Source organism: Lithobates pipiens, unplaced genomic scaffold (assembly GCF_037356315.1).
Source record: "Lithobates pipiens isolate NorthernLeopardFrog02 unplaced genomic scaffold, aLitPip1_a1.2 Scaffold_1, whole genome shotgun sequence".
Lineage (NCBI taxonomy): Eukaryota > Metazoa > Chordata > Amphibia > Anura > Ranidae > Lithobates > Lithobates pipiens.
Window position 1 is genome coordinate 179328017 of NW_027507685.1, and position 18369 is coordinate 179346385.

Sequence of the window (18369 nt, forward strand, 5' to 3'; positions counted from 1 at the left end):
TTCTCATTCTGATGTAACAAATCTACGTGCCCCGTAATAGTCCCCTAGCTCACACCTCTCTTATATCCTCTGATTGGAGACCAGAGATCTCGATTAAACTCTCTGGATAGCAAGTGGTGCAATTCCTCCTCCTCCTCCTCAGCTGAGCCATCTCAGGCAACCCAGACTCAGCATGTGAGAATATGAATCGGGATGGCAATGTCCCAGATGGTAAAAAGCCTCCTTCCACCACAGAACCGTTTGGTAGGTTTATGGTTAACCGCATCCATAAAATACAGAAAGCCTCCACATAGTGAAAAACCATATGATTTACGGGTTTATTTGGAATAAAAATACTTTACATATATTCCAAGATGTATTGCATCAAGTAAAAATCCTCCTGTGATCACAAAAGCATAAAATTCAAAGGCACAATGTCATGGAAAGGACTCGTCAAATACGATGCATTTTGTCTACAAAGACTTCAACTGGGGTATGAGTGCATACTCAACAATGCATATAAGCTCGCTAATATTACAATTTAATTGATGCCAGATAGTATATAGCACTCACTATACTTCCAGCTCTGTGAATATGAGAGCTGCGGCTCCGATCTACAGAAGCCATACTGTCATTAATCCACTGCTTTTCTCCCCCTGTCCACTCTCCTTGTATTCTGGGAACCAATCACAAAATTTAAAGTGTTCTGTAAATGGACAATGGGGGCGTATAAATGGCAGCACAGCTTCTATGGAAGAGACCCTCAGCTTTCAGTCACAGCGCCAAAAGTAGAGTGGGAGCTCTACAATCCAATATCGATGAAATTGTCAGTAATAAAGAAACCTTAGCAATCTTGGAGGTGGCATACAACTCACGAGAGTTGACAGGTACACATCGCCTTTTAATTTCAAAAGATAAATGCCTGGAGGTCTGCTTTCAGCATAGAGAGAGGCTTTTTCAGCTACTTTCCTCCCCACCTTTAAGGTCCTTGCTTAATGCAGAGCTCCACCCAAAAGGGGAAGCTCTACTTGTTTGCTCCCCCCCCCCATGGGTGCCACATCTTGGCACCTTTTGGGGGGGAAGGTGGGAGCAGGTACCTATGGTGGGTTTATTTATTTTTTGTTTAATCAATATTTATTAGAAAAAAGAGGTACATACAGTATTGCAAAATGGACAGCATCTGATATAAGGTACATAGTGTTCACATACATAATGGTAGTGTACAGTCTCCAACGTTGATTGATCATAGCCCCTTGAGTAAGTCAAGGGGTTATCATATAACCGGTATACCAAAACTCATCAAACAGTCATCACATTAGGGATATTCCTATTGACACCGTCATAACGGATGTATGCCTCCTTTCCAGTATAAGAGTAGTAAAGTTAAGAAAAGAGAGAGCATAGAAAGGAAAGAGGTAGGAGGAAGAGAGGGAGGAGAGAGGGTGGGGAAGAGGAAAGGGGGAGGGGGGCATGTCTGCCTCGATCTAAACTTGTAGACAAGGTTTTTATACCAATGAGTTACACGGGTTGAGACATTAATTTCCGCATAAGCGGTAGTGTATTTGAAGGCAACCAAGCGGGACCATATCTTTTTTGCAAGATCAGATTTGCCTCTAAGGGAGAGGGTCATGTCCTCCATGTGATAAATATTGTCTACCTTTTTAACCACTTAACAACCAGCCCATAGCCGAATGACGGCTAGAGGGCGGTTGTTTAACTCTGGGAGGCCGTCATATGACGTCCTCCCAGAATTCCACTCTCGCACACTCGAGAGCATCCGTCCACAGGACCCGGCGCATCACGGATCACTGTAAACGGCCGCTCATCGCGGTCGTTTACCACGTGATTGCTCCGTCAAATGACGGAGTGATCACTTGTAAACAAACCGGTTCCTCCCTCCCCCCTCTCTGTACCGATCGGAACAGTGGAGGGGGAAGAGATCGGCGTCAGCAGCGATGTGGGCTGCATCTGCAGTGCCCACATCGCTGCTCACCGAAATTTAACCCCTCAATTCCCTGCCAATACTCTGCAATACCCTGCAACACCCCGCAACGCTCTGCAACACCCGCCAATACACTGCAACACTCTGCAATGCTCTGCAACACCCGCCAATACCCTGCAACACTCTGCAATGCTCTGCAACACCCGCCAATACCCTGCAACACTCTGCAATGCTCTGAAACACCCGCCAATATCCTGCAATGCTCTGCAACGCAATACTCTGCAACGCCATACCCAGCCATAGTTGGTGATACCCTGCAATACCCAGCCATAGACATCTCCCCCCCCCTCCCACCGCCCTCCGGTGCTTCTACCGACTCGCCAATACGATCAAAGCCAGAATCTTTTTTTTTTTTTTTTTTTTTTTTTTTCAGGCTTCCCAGCTTAGAGGTGAGATGCGGGGTCTTATTGACCCCATATCTCACTGTAAAGAGGACCTGTCATGCCATATTCCTATTACAAGGGATGTTTACATTCCTTGTAATAGGAATAAAAGTGATTGACATTTTTTTCCCCAAAAATAATTTTTTTAAAATAAATAAAGTAAAATGAACAATAACATTTTTTGTTTTTCTTAAAGTGCCCCTGTCCCCATGTGCTCGCATGCAGAAGCGAACGCATACATAAGTCCCGCCCACATATGAAAACGCTGTTCAAACCACACATGTGAGGTATCGCTGCGAACGTTAGAGCGAGAGCAATAATTCTAGCCCTAGACCTCCTCTGTATCTCAAAACATATAACCAGTAAAAAAAAATTAAATCGTCGCCTATAGGGATTTTTAAGTAGCGACGTTTGGCGCCATTCCACGAGCGTGTGCAATTTTGAAGAGTGACATGTTGGGTATCTATTTACTCAGCGTAACTTCATCTTTCACATTATGCAAAAATTGGGCTAACTTTACTGTGTTTTTTTTTTTTTTTTTTAAGCACAAAACTTTTTTTTTACCGAAAAATTGCTGCGCAAATACCGTGCGAGATAAAAAGTTGCAACGACCACCATTGTATTCTCCAGGGTGTTTGCTAAAAAAACATATATAATTTTTTGGAATTCTATGTAATTTTCTAGCAAATAAATGATGATTTTTACATGTAGGAGAGAAATGTCAGAATTGTCCTGGGTGCTCTGTATGTGGCCACACTGTGTAAAAGTCTCACACATGTGGTATCGCCGTACTTGGGAGTAATAGCAGAATGTATTTTGGGGTGTAATTTGTGGTATGCATATGCTGTGTGTGAGAAATAAACTGATAATATGACAATTTTGTGAAAAAAAAAAAGTAAAAAAAATCTTGATATTGCAAAGAATTGTGGGAAAAAATGACAACTTCAAAAAACTCATCATGCCTCTTACTAAATACCTTGGAATGTCTTCTTTCCAAAAAGGGGTCATTTGGGGGGTATTTGTACTTTTCTGGCATGTTAGGGTCTCAAGAATTGAAATAGGCCGTCAGTACTTCAGGTGTGATCAATTTTCAGATATTGGCACCATAGCTTGTGGACTCTATAACTTTCACAAAGACCAAATAATATCCACCAATTTGTACTTATTTTTACCAAAGATATGTAGTAGTATAAATTTATGAAGAAAAAATTACTAATCTGCTAAATTTTATAACAGAAACAAAGAAAAATTCATTTTTTACAGAATTTTCTGTATTTTTTTTTTTTCTTTTATAGCACAAAAAATAAAAAACCGAGCGGTGATTAAATACCACCAAAAGAAAGCTCTATTTGTGTGGAAAAAAAGGACAAAAATTTCATATAGGTCCAGTGTTGCATGACTAATTGTCATTCAAAATGTGAGAGCACCAAAAGCTGAAAATTGGTCTGGTTATTAAGGGTGTTTAAGTGCCCAGTGGTCAAGTGGTTAATAGCCATCGACGTAGTGTCGACTGGTCCTTGCCTGAGTTTTTTTGCGGCGTTAAGAAGATGGGGCGTTACTGATCTTTTGTAAGATCCTACTGGTTTGCCTGTACAATGAAATAGAACAAACCATGGATCATTGTGGACTTCCCAGCCTTAGATTTCTCTAATCCAGTATAAAATAGTGAGCCAAAATGGGCTGCGATTGCCCTCTCTCCACAATCCCTCCAGCACAAAGGTGGAATTTGTGGGAAAACTTTGTGTAACAGCACCGGAGTGTAGTGCCACCTGGTCAGAAGTTTGTAAGTCACCTCAGTCATTTTTGAAGTTTCTGTTGTGATTATGACAGTTAATTGATAATAAATGGCTTCAGCCAAACACTAACCATGAGTGAAAAATGTTTGTGTTATTCATATTCTCTGGAAAAATGGCCAAGAAATCGTAAATTCTGCCAGGGTATGTAAACTTATAAGCATAACTGTATATTATACTACCTTTTGTTCTGTTTAATATACTGGAAGCATTTTGTTACATGAGTGCAATACAAACTGTTCTGCATTATCGAAAATGTAGAACTGTTTTTGTGTACTGTGTGTACACTTCCTGTGTAATCTGTCTGCTAAAGTGGAATATCAGGGCTAAAATAAAAAGGACAATAAAGTTGCCTACCTGCCTGTCAACCCATGTGAAATTCAGCAATGCCAAATCTGACTGAACTTCCACACATGCATGGGAGTGACTTCATTCCTGCCCAGCCGATGAAAGTAGCCGGCGATTGAGAGCAAGAAGTTGGCTTCCCGGAGATGTCTGTGGCTGGGTGGTGAGCTCCAGGACACCGCATCGCTGGAACTGAGGTGAGTATAGTTCTGCTTTTAAGTCCTCCTAGTTCTTACCTTGGACTACAGAATAATTAGATTTTATGTTTTAAAGATCTAAGTGGAAGTGGTTGAGTAGTTTAATGGAAGTAATTTAACTTGGCAGGGCTGGACACCATCTGGTCCAAAGAGAAAAAGGAAAACGGTGTGTCAGTCCACACGGTATTTGAGGAGCGGAGTTAATTTCAGGCAAATTAATGGGTCCTTTTTCTGTGCTTGCAGGTTCTTTAAATTGATGAACATGGCATATCTGTGTGTATGGCGTGTGTTTATTTTTTTTCTTTTTTTTTCTTTCATATATACTTTAAACGATCTTATTATTTTGCTTTAACACTGCATCAATGTAGCTGACTGAGAAGCTTAAAGCTGGACAAAGGGAGAGATTCGTGTGCAGGTGCCACACTATGGCATGCTGAGTGGGAGGGAGGGAGTCACACTCCTACTGCCTTACCGTCTGTTAGTCTTGGGATTGGAATTGCTGAGGTGTGTGTGTATATACATACATCCATGCATGCATACATCCATGCATGCATCCATGCATGCATGCATGCATGCATGCATGCATGCATACATACATACATACATACATACATAGAAAACGTTCAACAGAGAAATTCCAAGAAGTGTTCATCACCCAAGGGTAACCCGTAAATGTTCAATCTTTGTCAATCTCCTTCCATTGGATGGAGGGCTGGAGCAGAGGTGTTCTTTAGTAAAGCTCTTTTTATAAGAAAGTTAAATACAAGATATTCAGAGTAACATTCAGTGTCTTTTTAGGTGCTGCATTTCTCTCCGGCTCTGTATGACTATGTGACTGTAGACCTTGAAAGAGCTCTGATCGTCGTTCTCAATAAGACGGATCTGGCCCCTCCATCGCTGGTGGTGGCCTGGAAACATTATTTTCAGGAGATGTTCCCTCACGTTCATGTCATTTGTTTCACATCCTACCCTAGACATCCAGAGGAAGAGCAGGACCCTTCCGCAGGTATCTAACTTTGGAACACGTGAATAGTTGGTGTCAACTATCCTGTCATTGTTTTTCATAATTTCCTTTCTCTTTTCATATCTGCTGTTCTTCACCTGCATGTCCCGTGGAGTAATTGCCTCTAGTATCCATTTTATTTGTATGACACCTAGGTATCTGTTTGCTAGAGTGATACTTTGATAGCATTTATTGTTTGTATGCTGACCTGGTTTCTTTGGTATATATTTTCTCAGACTGTGTTTCTCAAGCAAACGTAAGACCCTGTCTTTGGTATCAGTATGTTAACCACCTTCCACATATATACCGTGCAGGGCTGCTGATAGAAATCATGGGGCCCCGTACAGCCTACCTGATGGGGCCCCCTTTAGCCACATCCCTGGCCCCGCCCCTATACCGAGAGGCTAGGGTATACAGACAGCACCCCCCACCAATTTAATACAACTAGAGGATGATCAAATGAAATGGAATCAGTATACAGAGGTTAACTTTTTCTGAGAGATATTAAAGGAACACTCTAACCACAATGACCACTTCAGTGATTTGAAGTGATCAAAGGTGGTAGGAGTCAGTATGTGGGATGGCATATGAATATACCAAGGTGGTATAATGATTGGCTTCTAACACGGAGGGCTACACATAGATCAAAATTTGTCCGATTACTGCTAAACTGAATTTTGATGTGTGTGTACCCAGCTTTACCCAACTTCTTGCTTTAGCTGGCTTCTTCCAGCGCTGAATGGTTCCCTACAGCGCTTGTGTATGTTTTACTGACTATGGTGTCCTTTTATAAAGCAGTGAAATCTATTCACTACTTCATTCTCCGGCATTCACAGAGGAGATCTTTCTCCTCTGTATGTCAGTTTGTAAAGCGGAGTAGATCGCTTCACCCTTGGAGGAGTGAAGCGATCTACAAACGCTTCTAACACTGGAGAACGGCCCCCAATACTGGAATCTCGTGAGACTTTACAAGATTACAGTATTAGAAATTCACCAATACACAGAGATGTCAATTTATTAAGCAGTGATAAATTATCACAGCTCAATACACTGACACACGGTGTGATTAATGTTAGTAAAATAAAGAGTCCCCCTACATAATATATACATGTATATACACAAACATTATATATATACACACATTATATATAAATATGACAGGGGGACATGGTTACAGTGTTGGGGGGTCTGAACGAGGCATAAGGAAGTTAATCATCTTCCTCTTTCCTCCTCAGATCCCCCCAGATTCTGTCTTCACTCCCCGGTTCTCCACCTCTGAGCTGGTGAATCGGGGAGTGTGAATTCTGACACAGATCGCCAGTGAAGCGCTGAGATCGCAGCTTCATAAAGTGACCGTTACTGTGTCATTCAATGAGGATTCTCAGTGTGCGGAGATAATCGGCGGGAGAACATATTCAAACACTTCTCCCCCCGATTATCTCTGGTTCATAAACTGTTTATGGGCTGTGATCAGCGGTGATCCTCTGGATCTCCACTGATCACTGCTTCACAAACAGACACCTAAGCCCAGTTGCTCACACTTCAGCCCCCCTGCGATGTGATGAGGTTTGGTGGAGGAAGAGGGCTCTGCAGCTGGCTGGAGCATGGAAACAGGTAAGTAAAAGAGTCTATCCCCCCCCCCTCCACACACACTGCAAGGTTGGACTTTATTTCATTTCCTGGAGATATGGGCTGTATTATATATATATATATGTATACACTTTCTCTGCTGTTAATACTCAACTTTATGAATATGTTAGGAATATACTGGGACTTTTCAGGTGCTATATAAATATATTCAACATACAACTATATTAAAAGAATGATTTTGTGAAATGCATCTGTGTGTAGTCCCTGAAAAGTCCCATTATTTTCCTAACATATTCATGAATTTAGCTTTCACTTCCACCAGACCTGTCCTGCTGAGGTGCAGGGCAAGTTTACAGCACAGATTTGTACAGAGGCAGAACGGGGATCACAGGAGAAGAATGCAATCTGTCACCTGTTATCTTGCCTTGAGGAGAGCTCCGGTGTTCTGTCCTTCCCGAGGAGGGGGGAGGGAGGCTCGGGTGCTGATAGGAATACACGTCCCCTCTTCTCTTATCCATAGACCCCTGTGTTATCTGAGATCCAGGCTCCTGCGGTGATGCTCTCCTCCTCCCTCGGTCAGCCCTGTGCAGTCAGACTTTTTTCTTTTTTTTTTATTATTCTAAATGCTGTTAAGATTGCTCGGGCCCCCCCTGCTGGCTGGGCCCGGTACAACAGGGTCAGCTGTACTGGCTTATCAGCGGCCCTGATACCGTGGCATGGCGTTGGCTAGGCTGTGCAAACTGACGTACCTGTACGTCGGTCTGTGCATGTGATTGTGTTGGTGCGCCCGCTTCGAGCCAGTGGGAGCACATGCGTGGATCCCATGGACTCAATGTCTGGCGACCACCCGGGATCGTGGTATAGAGGCAGGGCGGGGATTTGCCTATTTAAACAAGGCGGATCCCCGTTCTGACCAGGGACAATCTGGAGATCTGCTGTTCCTAGTGATCAGGAACAGCGATGTGATCAGGAAAAGCAATCTCTGTGTTGTCCCAGTAAGCCCAGCCCCCACACAGTTAACCCCTAGTATTAACCCCTTTTTCCTGCCAGTGTAATTTATATATTTGATCAGTGCAGGTTTTTTATTTTTTAAGCACTGATCACTGTATTGGTGTCACTGGTCCCCAAATAAGTGTCACTTGGGGTCAGATTTGTCCGCTACAATGTCGCAGTCCTGCCAAAAAAATCACATATCGCCACCATTACCAGTAAAAACAATAGAAAAAAAAGTCCCTAAATCGATACTCTTTGCGCAATCCAATCAATATACGCTTATTGGGAAGGATATATAATCTTTTTTTTTAATTGTTTTAGTTCTGTATAGTAGAAAGTAAAAGATTTAGTGTGTTTTTTGTTTATAGTGCAAAAAATAAACCGCAGGAGTGATCAAATAACACCAAAAGAGAGCTCCATTTGTGGGGGGAAAAGAAGGACCTCAATTTTGAGTACAGGGTCACATGCCCGCGCATTTGTCAGTTATAGCGATGCAGTTTTGCTAAAAAATGGCTTTGTCTTTTAGGCTAGGTTCACACCATAGCGATGCAGGAACGCCGCGAATCTGCGACGTTTTCCCGCATCGCATGCCTCCCGCCGGCAGTTCACACTGCCCTATGCGGACTGCTGGGAGTGTCAATGAAATGTTAATGACACCCCCAGATCCGTTCCGCATATCGCAGTGCGATCTGCACACTCGCACAGGAATCGGATCGCATGGTGTGAACACCATGGTCCCGTGCGAGTTTGCTGCGGGAGCGATGCGAATTTAGCCATACTATCTGTATGGCTGAACTCGCATCGCTATGGAGATCGGATGTGATTTGCAGTGCGGTGCGAATCACATCCGGATCTCTCACCCGCAGCAGTGTGAACCGGACCTTAAGGGGGTAAATCATTCCAGGGCTGAAGTAGTGAAAGAGCTACTGTTGCTTTATCCATTCAGGGTCAAGTGAGTGTGTCGGCAGTTGAACACTGTCATATGGTGGAGGTCAAATGCTCTTTCATACCTGGCTTGTACTGCCAGGTACTTCCTAGGGATCGTTCCCACCAGATGTTATCGCGTATTTTCCAATCCAGGCTTTCCAACCAATCCCTTCAAAAAAAAGTACTGCATTTTGGATACATTCATTTGCAATTTGCCAAGAAAGTCCACATGTCCACAGCTGGCTGCACATGTCAACAAAATTAATCTTGCGCATGTGTTCTGATATGATTGTGCTCTTTAGCTTCATGTCCAGAAAATATTGCCCCCAAATGGGGAAGGAAAAACTTTTTATTTAACAGCCATCCTCCTGTAGGGAGGGAATATACATGGAGGTCTACTGTGTCCACCAGTGAACTCTTCAAGAAACAGATTGTCATGCTTTCTGACAATCTTTTTGCTCTCTACCTGCTACTCCATTGATTAGCTTCCCTTTTTTTTCTTTTGTTGTGGTGTATTTTTATTTTATTTTTTCAATTTTTATTTTTTTGCTACTGGTCTCACTGTCCTATGTGCTTCCCTCTACTTGTTCCTTCCTGACAGTGTTTAAGAAACGTAGAAAGAGACGTCGAGGTTGGAATGTGGCTTTGGGCCCCAATCAGTTGCTGCAAGCTTGTGAGGTCATCACAGCTGGGAAAGGTAAGGCGTGACATTTACGTAGGCCATTTTAACTATATGATCACCTGACTATCACACTTATTATATTGTCAAAAGTAGATGGACATCCTTCAAAATTGAGTTAAGGCATTTCAATTGAAAGGCACAGTTAACATTAGAGTATACAAAGTCATAGACAATTGTGCTCTTCCAGCAAGGCACTTTTCTGTTCCAGCATGAGGCTACTTTCAGACTGGGGAGGGTGGGCGTCAGCAGTAAAGCGGCGCTATTTTTAGCAGTGCTACTTGGCTGCTTGCGGGGCGGTTTTCTAATCTCTAACGCCCGATAAAGGGTTAAACTTTGATGGTTTCAATGGGCAGGGCCGCTTTAGGAGCGCTGTGTACACCGCTCATACAGCGCTGCAAAGATACAGCTTGCAGGACTTTTATCCTCTTATCTTTCTTCAGTAAGATAAAAACAGACAGAGAAATGTCTGTTTCTTCCCCCTTGCTGTGAGTGATGGGTGATTTCCTTATCTCATGCAGGAGTGAGAGGCATTCTGTGTACTTCACATTCCCTCCTCCTTTCTTTTCCAGCTCTCCTAGCATTGGCTGTTCCATACCTCAGCATAATTGGGCATGCTGAAGTCATGTGGTGACTTTCCTGGGTTTTTGACTGGATATTGGTGATCATGGGGCATAATCCACAAGACCAGCAGAAGTTCAGTGTAAGAAATATTGATTCCTGGCCAAGGGGAGTGTAGAGGTGGGCGGGGAGTCTACTGACATCACGACTCCACCTCCTGAGCCCTGGACAACAGACCTGCCCACAGAATTTGGAGTATTGCATGGCTCCAAACAGCTAAAAGGGAGATATTTGACAGGTAAGGATACATGCAGGGGACATGTATATCCTTTATAGATCAGGACTATGGAAGTCATTTAGAAATGAGTGGGTTTACATCCACTTTAACTTTATTGGAACGTTATTATTGCCATTGTTGTCCCCTAATATACAAAACTGCACAGTGATTATGTTCTCACCTGCCTACGTTTTTTTTTTTTCCCCATTTAGTTGATCTTTCTAGCTGGAGAGAGAAGATTGAGAGAGACACTGCAGCTCTGTGCCGTCCTGGTAGCAAAAATGATGACGTAGAGTACAAGGAATCTGATGATGGCGATGCTGTTCTGGCCCAACAGGTCACTGATGCAGAGTTAGGAACCCCCAGCACAGAGCGCTACAAGGACGGCGTATTGACCATCGGCTGTGTAGGTACGATATAACTGCCTGCCTGCACGTGGATGCCTGGGCAAAGGAGGTCCTTCGCACAGATGTATGCAATTGAGAATGAGGCCTAGTTTTGCAAAACAAGTGTACACTCATTGTACATGTGTGCGCTTAACTGCACTCGTGTGCATGAGGCCTTAAAGCTTAACTCTGAGAAGTCTAAAAACAGGCATGCGTATTCTTACTTGATTTTGTGCATTTATTTTTTTCATATCTGAGCAGTAATCCAGCATGAAATTTTGGCCTTTGTGTAGGAGCTTCCCGTATAAAATATTGGTCACTGATGCTCTCTGTCCTTGTGCAGGGTGCTGGTCTTGTATCAATTTATCTTTTCTAGTTTTCTGCAGAAAGCCTGAAGTGGGAGGACCTGCTGGGTCCCTCCCAGAACTCCCTCCCCAGTGATGATATTACTACTACTTTTTACAAGGTTATAACTGGGTTTAAAAAGGCCTTTGACACATACAAAGTGGATTTATATTCTTTGACTATTGAGGAATATATTTAAATTTTTAAGTTTGCGTGTTTGGAGTTCAGCATTAAAAATGGACAAAGATTCCACTGTAAACAAGAAGTATGATACTTAAAGTGGAGCTGCACCTTAAAAGAAAATGTTAAGTCAGCAGCTACAAATACTGCAGCTGCTGACTTTTAATAAATTGACACTTACCTCTTCCAGGGTCCAGCGATGTCGGCAGCAGATCGCTCGTCTCTCAGCTGCCCCGCCGCCATCCTCTGTCAGGGAATCGGGATGTGAAGCATTACAGCTTCACTGCCCAGTTCCCTACTGCGCATATTCGAGTCGCACTGCACGTCTCCAATGGTACCCGCGGTGTCCTGGAACTGTTTGTTTCCCAGAACACAACGGCGGGGGGGGGGGGGGGGGCTGGCATCTGCGGCTAGCTTGTCCCGGAAGTGGGTGCAGATACCTGGATTATACAGGTATCTGTACCCCCTCACCCCTGAAAGGTGCCAATTGTGGCACCGGAGGGGGGGGAGGGTTCTGATGAGCAGACCTTCCACTTAAGGGTGGAGGTCTGCTTTAACTATGCATCAGCGATCTTTGCTTTCTTCAAGAGCTGTCCAAGGAGAATCCTCTTTATTTTACATGTTTCCTGGAGAAAATAAAGCGCTTACTAAAGTTACGAAAATTCTAGTAGGACAGAATAAAAATTTGGAAGTGATGGTGCTGTATTGTATTTTCAAACGGCAACTGTGCCGATTTAAATAAAAATCGTACGATCTAACATCATCCCAAAACATTTTTTGGTGCTTGTCCCATTGAGTAATATTGGATGAACTGTTGTGATCGTCTCTCAAAAGCTGTGTACTAATGATCAGATTATTGTACGATTGCTTCGAAAGCAGCATTTTTCAGATGATTTTATGATGGTGTACATGTCATAAGGGATTGATTTACTAAAACTGGACAGTACAAAATCTGGTGCAGTTCTGCATGGAAACCAATCCGCTTCCTTTTTAGTTTTGACAAAAAAAAAAAAAGTAATTCTAAAGGCAGTTTTTTTTTATTTTTTATCTTAATGCATTAAGATAGAAAACCTTCTGTGTGCACCAGCCCCCCAATACTTATCTGAGCCCATCTCTATCCAGCGATGTTGCAGGAGAGACTCTGCTGCCCAGGATTCTCCTTCCTTATTGGCTGAGATAGCAGCAGAGCACCATTAGCTCCCGCTGCTGTCAATCAAAATCCAGTGAGTCAATGAGGAGAGAGAGGGGTGGAGCCTAGACACAGCTCTTGTGCTCCTATAGCAAGCTGCTTGATGTGGCACTCATCAGGAGAGAGGGGGCGAGGAGTGCCAAAGAGAGACCTGAGAAGAGTATGATCATGGATTCTCTGTGCAAAACCACTGCATTGAGCAGGTAAGTATACGTGTGTGTGGGGGGGGGGGGGTTTCTCTGCTTAAAAATTTGACTTTAGTATCACTTAAATTGAACAAGCTGAAGTTAGAAGTTGATTATCTACCATGCACAAGCCTGCTCAGTTCTCCTCCTATGGTGGACTACAGAACACCCCATGTTAAATGAGGTGGGGGGGGGGGGGGGGTTTGTTGCCTATCAGAAGATAACTGGGCAGAATTCATAACACTGCTAGGGATTTTATTGCAGCATATGCACTGTGTTGTCAACTCAAGAACTTTTGGGTACACTGAATTTCTGGCAGATCGACAGGTATGTTTCTGTACAAAAATGGGGAACGGGGACTTTTAAGGTGCCTGGTCAAGATATTGCACTAATAACTAATAATGTTAAAATATAATAAATTTTATTCCATACATTAAAACATTTTTACATTCTTCTATAAAGTTTATTTTTATTAAAAAAAAAAAATAATCTAATGGGATCAAAATGTACAGTACAATAGTTGCTTGCGAGTAGGGCTGCAACTAATGATTTTGGTTTATAACCTTAAAAAAAGTGTGTAGTGTATAATTTTAGTTAATATGTAAAGTTTCTTAAAAAAGGCAATTTATTCTTAAATATTTCTATTCAGTACTAAATATTAATAACCAACTATATGGTTAGGGAGCAAAATTTTTAATCCATTCTGAGAATAACAGACAGAAGAGATATACTGTATATACCATTAGAAGAGATACCATTAAAAGAGATATACTATTAGAAGATATACTCTATATACGATTAGAGGATATATACTGTACATACTATTAAAGGGTGAATATGGTAAATATCATCAGACTCGGAGATCAATTTTTTTTTATTTAAAAAACAAAAACAAAACAGATGTCTTCCTTCAAAAAAATAAAGTTTCTTCAGATTTTGTAATTGTTAGTCAAATCGACGTTCATTTTCAACCACAGTGACGGAAAAATTTGGAAATTGAAAATTCCTTTGACCAAGAAGTTTTCTGGCAGTGTATGTGGTTTTCAGAAATTAAAATTAATTTTAGAAACAGAATGTTAAAAACAAGTGAAAATTTCAAACATTCTTTCATTCAGCAAATGTGCAAAGATTTTTATTTTTTTTGTCTGAAAATTGATCTGTGTGGCCAGCATGAGGCTCGGTACACACCTATGCAGTTTGCTTTTGATGTGTTTTGCTGTGCGTTTTGATTTTTTGCACACGTGATTTTGCTGCAATTTGCGTTTTTGCATTTATTTATTTTTTTGGGCAATTTGTTGTTGGGCAGATTAAAAAACACAAATTGCTACAAAAATGCATTTACATGCTTTTCTACAGCTTCTCCATTTGAAGTATATTGAACCAAAAGAGCACAGTTTTGCATTAAAAAAAAAAGTCCCTGACCCTTTCCAAATATGCAGCAGCTGACGTATCCCATAGGAAACCATGAACTGTAGTGAATTTCTGCAAAAAGCACCAAAAAACACATAGATGTGAACCAGGTCTAAGATGGTTAGTAACATAATGGGGTTAAACTAAAATTGCCCCTTTTTATAGGTCAAAAAAAATCAGATAATCACTACTGTAAGGGGTCAATTTTTTTTTTTTTTTTTTTACTGTAGAACTGTGAAAATAATATTTACAGTAGCGATTATTTGCTCTGTACTAATAAAGGGCTCATTTTTTTTTCCCCCATTGTGTTACTGGCCGATTAATCGATTATGAAAATAGTAACCGATTAATTTCAAAATCACTTAGTTGTCGATTAATCGATTAGTTCTTTCAGCCCTACTCGCGAGCGCATTGGATTTTCACATTAAAAAATAAAAAAAAATGGAAATGTGCATGTATTGCAGAGATGTACTAAATGTTTTTTTTTTCCCCAGACATGCACTTAACAGTAGAACCCCTCAAAATCGCTCTGGTTACAGTTAATAAATACATACATTCCTTTTATGACATAACCCCCTGATATATTTTTACCAACTTGGGCTTTCCACCCTTCATCTGTTTGGGGGGGGGGGGGAGTGGCAGGGAAGCTAGAGAGCAAGCGGTCTTGGGTGTGAAGAGAATGGTTTAGATGGTATTTTGAGATCAGGATAGTGATGTAGCTGGGGTCAGAGTTGTAGATGGCTTTGTAGATTAATAGTTTTGGATTTGATTCATTTGGGTTAGCGGAAGCCATTGGAGGGATTGGCAGACGGGTTATCAGACATTGAACAGTTAGAAAGGTGGATGAGTCTGGACAGAAGGTGGGATAGCCTGTGTACAGCTAAGCCAATAAAAAGGGAGCAGGGGTGGACTGACCATTGGGTCACTCGGGCACTGCCCGAAGGCCCCATGCCACTAAGGGGCCCCATCAGGGTTGACTGCTTCAATAAAGCTAGGGACAGTATGTAAAAATCTTTCCCCCCCCCAAGATTATAGCTGCCCCGCCTCTCCAGTAACTTTTTCAGTGTGTGTGTGTGTGTGTGTGTGTGTGTGTGTGTGTGTGTGTGTGTGTGTGTGTGTGTATATGTATGATGTGTGGCCCCATAATCTATTGCCTAAGGGCCCCATAATTTTCTCAGATTGCCTGGGGGCCCCATAATCTCCTATTGCTCGAGGGCCCCATGAGTTGTCAGTCCGCCCCTGACAGGGAGTTGCAATAGTTGGGGGGGGGGGGGATAACCATTGAGTGGATTAGAAGCTTTCCGGTGTCATGGTTTAAGAAGTTACGTATTTAAGAGATATATTATGGAGGTTGCGGGGGAAAGATTTGAAGAGTTTGCAGTCCAGGATTTCATTTAACACCCTGACATGCTGGGGCAAACTTATAGTTGTGCCATTGAGCCTGACAGCAAAGTCAGGGGATGGGGGCACAAGGGGGAGGAAATATGAGCTCAATTTTTTGGATAGATTGAGCTTGTTGCAAGTGGTGTGACATCCATACTGATATGTCTGTTTGTTTGTAAATTAATGATGCATGAGGAGGCTGGTGGGGTAACCTGAGGGGTAGAAAGATAGATTTAGGTGTGGTCAGCATTGAAATGGTATTGGACGCTGTCCCAAGGAAAAGGTGTAGATAAGAGAATAAGAGGTCCATAGACAGTACCTTGGGGAACCCCAATGGAAAAACGAAGAGGCGATGGGGAGATACTGTGACACTGAAGGTGTGGTGGGATAGTTAATAGGAGAATGAAGAGTAGAGTCATAGAGCCCAAATGAATATAGGTTTTAGGAGGGAGTGGTGGTGATTTTTTTTTTTTTTTTTTTTAATCAAAGGCAGCAAGGAGTTCCAGGAGGAAGAGTACAGAATATTGACCACTGGTTTTAGCAGTTAATACATTGTTAGTGAGTTTTAGGAGAGCAGTATTTGTGGATTTAGTGTTGCGGGTAAAACAGAGCTGAAGGGGCCAACACACCTGCTCCACATTCACACCTGTGACCTTGTAACACTAATGCCCCGTACACACGAGCGGACTTTTCGACATCCAAACTCCGACGGACTGAGTCCGGCGGACTATCCGATCGTGTGTGGGCTGCAACGGACTTTAGCGAAGCTAAAGTCTGACGGACTTTAGAAATGAAGCATGCTTTAAATTTTCCCGACGGAACTCCGCCGGACCCGGTCCCCTTTGAAAAATCCGCTCGTGTGTGTGCTACTCCGACGGACTAAAACCGACGCTAGGGCAGCTATTGGCTACTGTCTAGGAACTTCCTACGTCGAATCCAGTCGTACGTCATCACGTTCGACTCCGTCGGAGTTTGGTGTGATGGTGTGTGGTCAAGTCCGTTCGGTCGAAAAGTCCGCCAGAACTCCGGCGGAACTCCTTTGGAGGTCTGTCAGACTTAATCCCTCTCGTGTGTACGGGGCATTACACATGACAACGGGGAGGGAAAATGGCTAATTGGGCCCAATTTGGACATTTTCACTTAGGGGTGTACTCACTTTTGTTCCCAGCGGTTTAGACATTAATGGCTGTGTTGTGGTGTTTTTAAGGGGACAGCAAATTTACACTTTAATACAAGGTTGTACACGCACTACATTACATTGTAGCAAAGTGTCATTTGTTCAGTGTTATCACATGAAAAGAAATAATAAAACATTTACAAAAAATGTGAGGGGTGTACTCACCTTTTGTGAGATTATGCGTGTGTTTGGAATAAAAATGGCGCCCTAAATAAAAGTACCCCTATTCTTTGTCTTGTGAATTCATTTGTTCTATTTCTTTTTTTTTTTTTTTCTAATCACATTAACAGGATTCCCAAACGTAGGGAAGTCATCATTAATCAATGGTCTTGTGGGCAGGAAGATTGTCAGTGTTTCTCGGACCCCTGGTCACACCAAATACTTCCAGACCTATTACCTGACACCCACAGTACGCCTGTGTGATTGCCCTGGCCTCATCTTCCCATCACTGATAGATAAGCAACAGCAGGTAAGTCCCTGTACCAGGAAATATGCGGGGTACTCCTTTACCTGCTCTTCTACCATTTTCTAAATGTGTCTAAATCAAAATGGATGATAAGCTGTGGCGCCAATTACAGAACTATTTAAAGAATGTGTGAGTGCAGCTGCCCCCTTTTTTAAAGTGATAAAACCATTTTTTAAACCTTCTTAAAAAGGAAAGGAAGGTATGGCTCTACTAAATCAAATCTTTAATATAACCTATCAAAAATTAGACCGTATAATCTTGTGAAAGTCCCATAAAATGTAACGGAATCTTCATAAAACAATCCAATCACTGTGATGAAAGATGTGTGCTGCTTGTAATTCTCCTTACACCATGCTCCACCACAAGAAGTGTATATGAACACACTCGCCAACCATCAATACAAAACATGCCTTATTTTAATGCAGCTCTTTGATCACCAGCCTTCAGGAAAACCCTGCAATGAGATCGGCTCTCTAGCCCACAGACTTCTCCATATAGCTCTCACATATAGTTCAAATAAACGCACCCAGAAAAAGTATAAAAGGATCATAGTGCAGTAGTTTTATTTAAAACTTTAACCAATGGTAAGAAATATAAAATGCGTACTTACATTTAATGGTGCTATAAGTCAGCACCAACATGTACAGCCTCAATGTGCAATTGCAGTGTACTCCAGGAACATTGAGGCTATATATGTTTGTACTGACTTATAGCACCATTAAATGTGCGCAATTTATATTTCTTACCATTGTTTAAAGTTTTAAATAAAAGTACTGCACTATGATTCCTTTTCTGGGTTTGGTTTTTCTAACTATATGTGAGAGAGCTATCTGGAGAAGTCTGTGGGCCAGAGAGCTGATATCTGATATCACTGCAGGGTCCTTCTGAAGGCTGGTGATTAAGGAGCTGGGTTAATATA

At 42.1% G+C, this 18369-nt stretch overlaps 1 protein-coding gene across 1 annotated transcript in view; it reads left to right on the forward strand.

Moving 5' to 3' along the window:
• Nucleotides 1-18369, forward strand: part of GNL1 (G protein nucleolar 1 (putative)) — a 56804-nt gene that overhangs the window by 19288 nt on the left and 19147 nt on the right. The window contains exons 6-9 of the mRNA XM_077478973.1: nt 5498-5705; nt 9814-9909; nt 10942-11139; nt 17275-17453. Of these exons, the coding sequence (XP_077335099.1) occupies nt 5498-5705; nt 9814-9909; nt 10942-11139; nt 17275-17453 (681 nt within the window). The remainder of the gene's footprint in view (nt 1-5497; nt 5706-9813; nt 9910-10941; nt 11140-17274; nt 17454-18369) is intronic.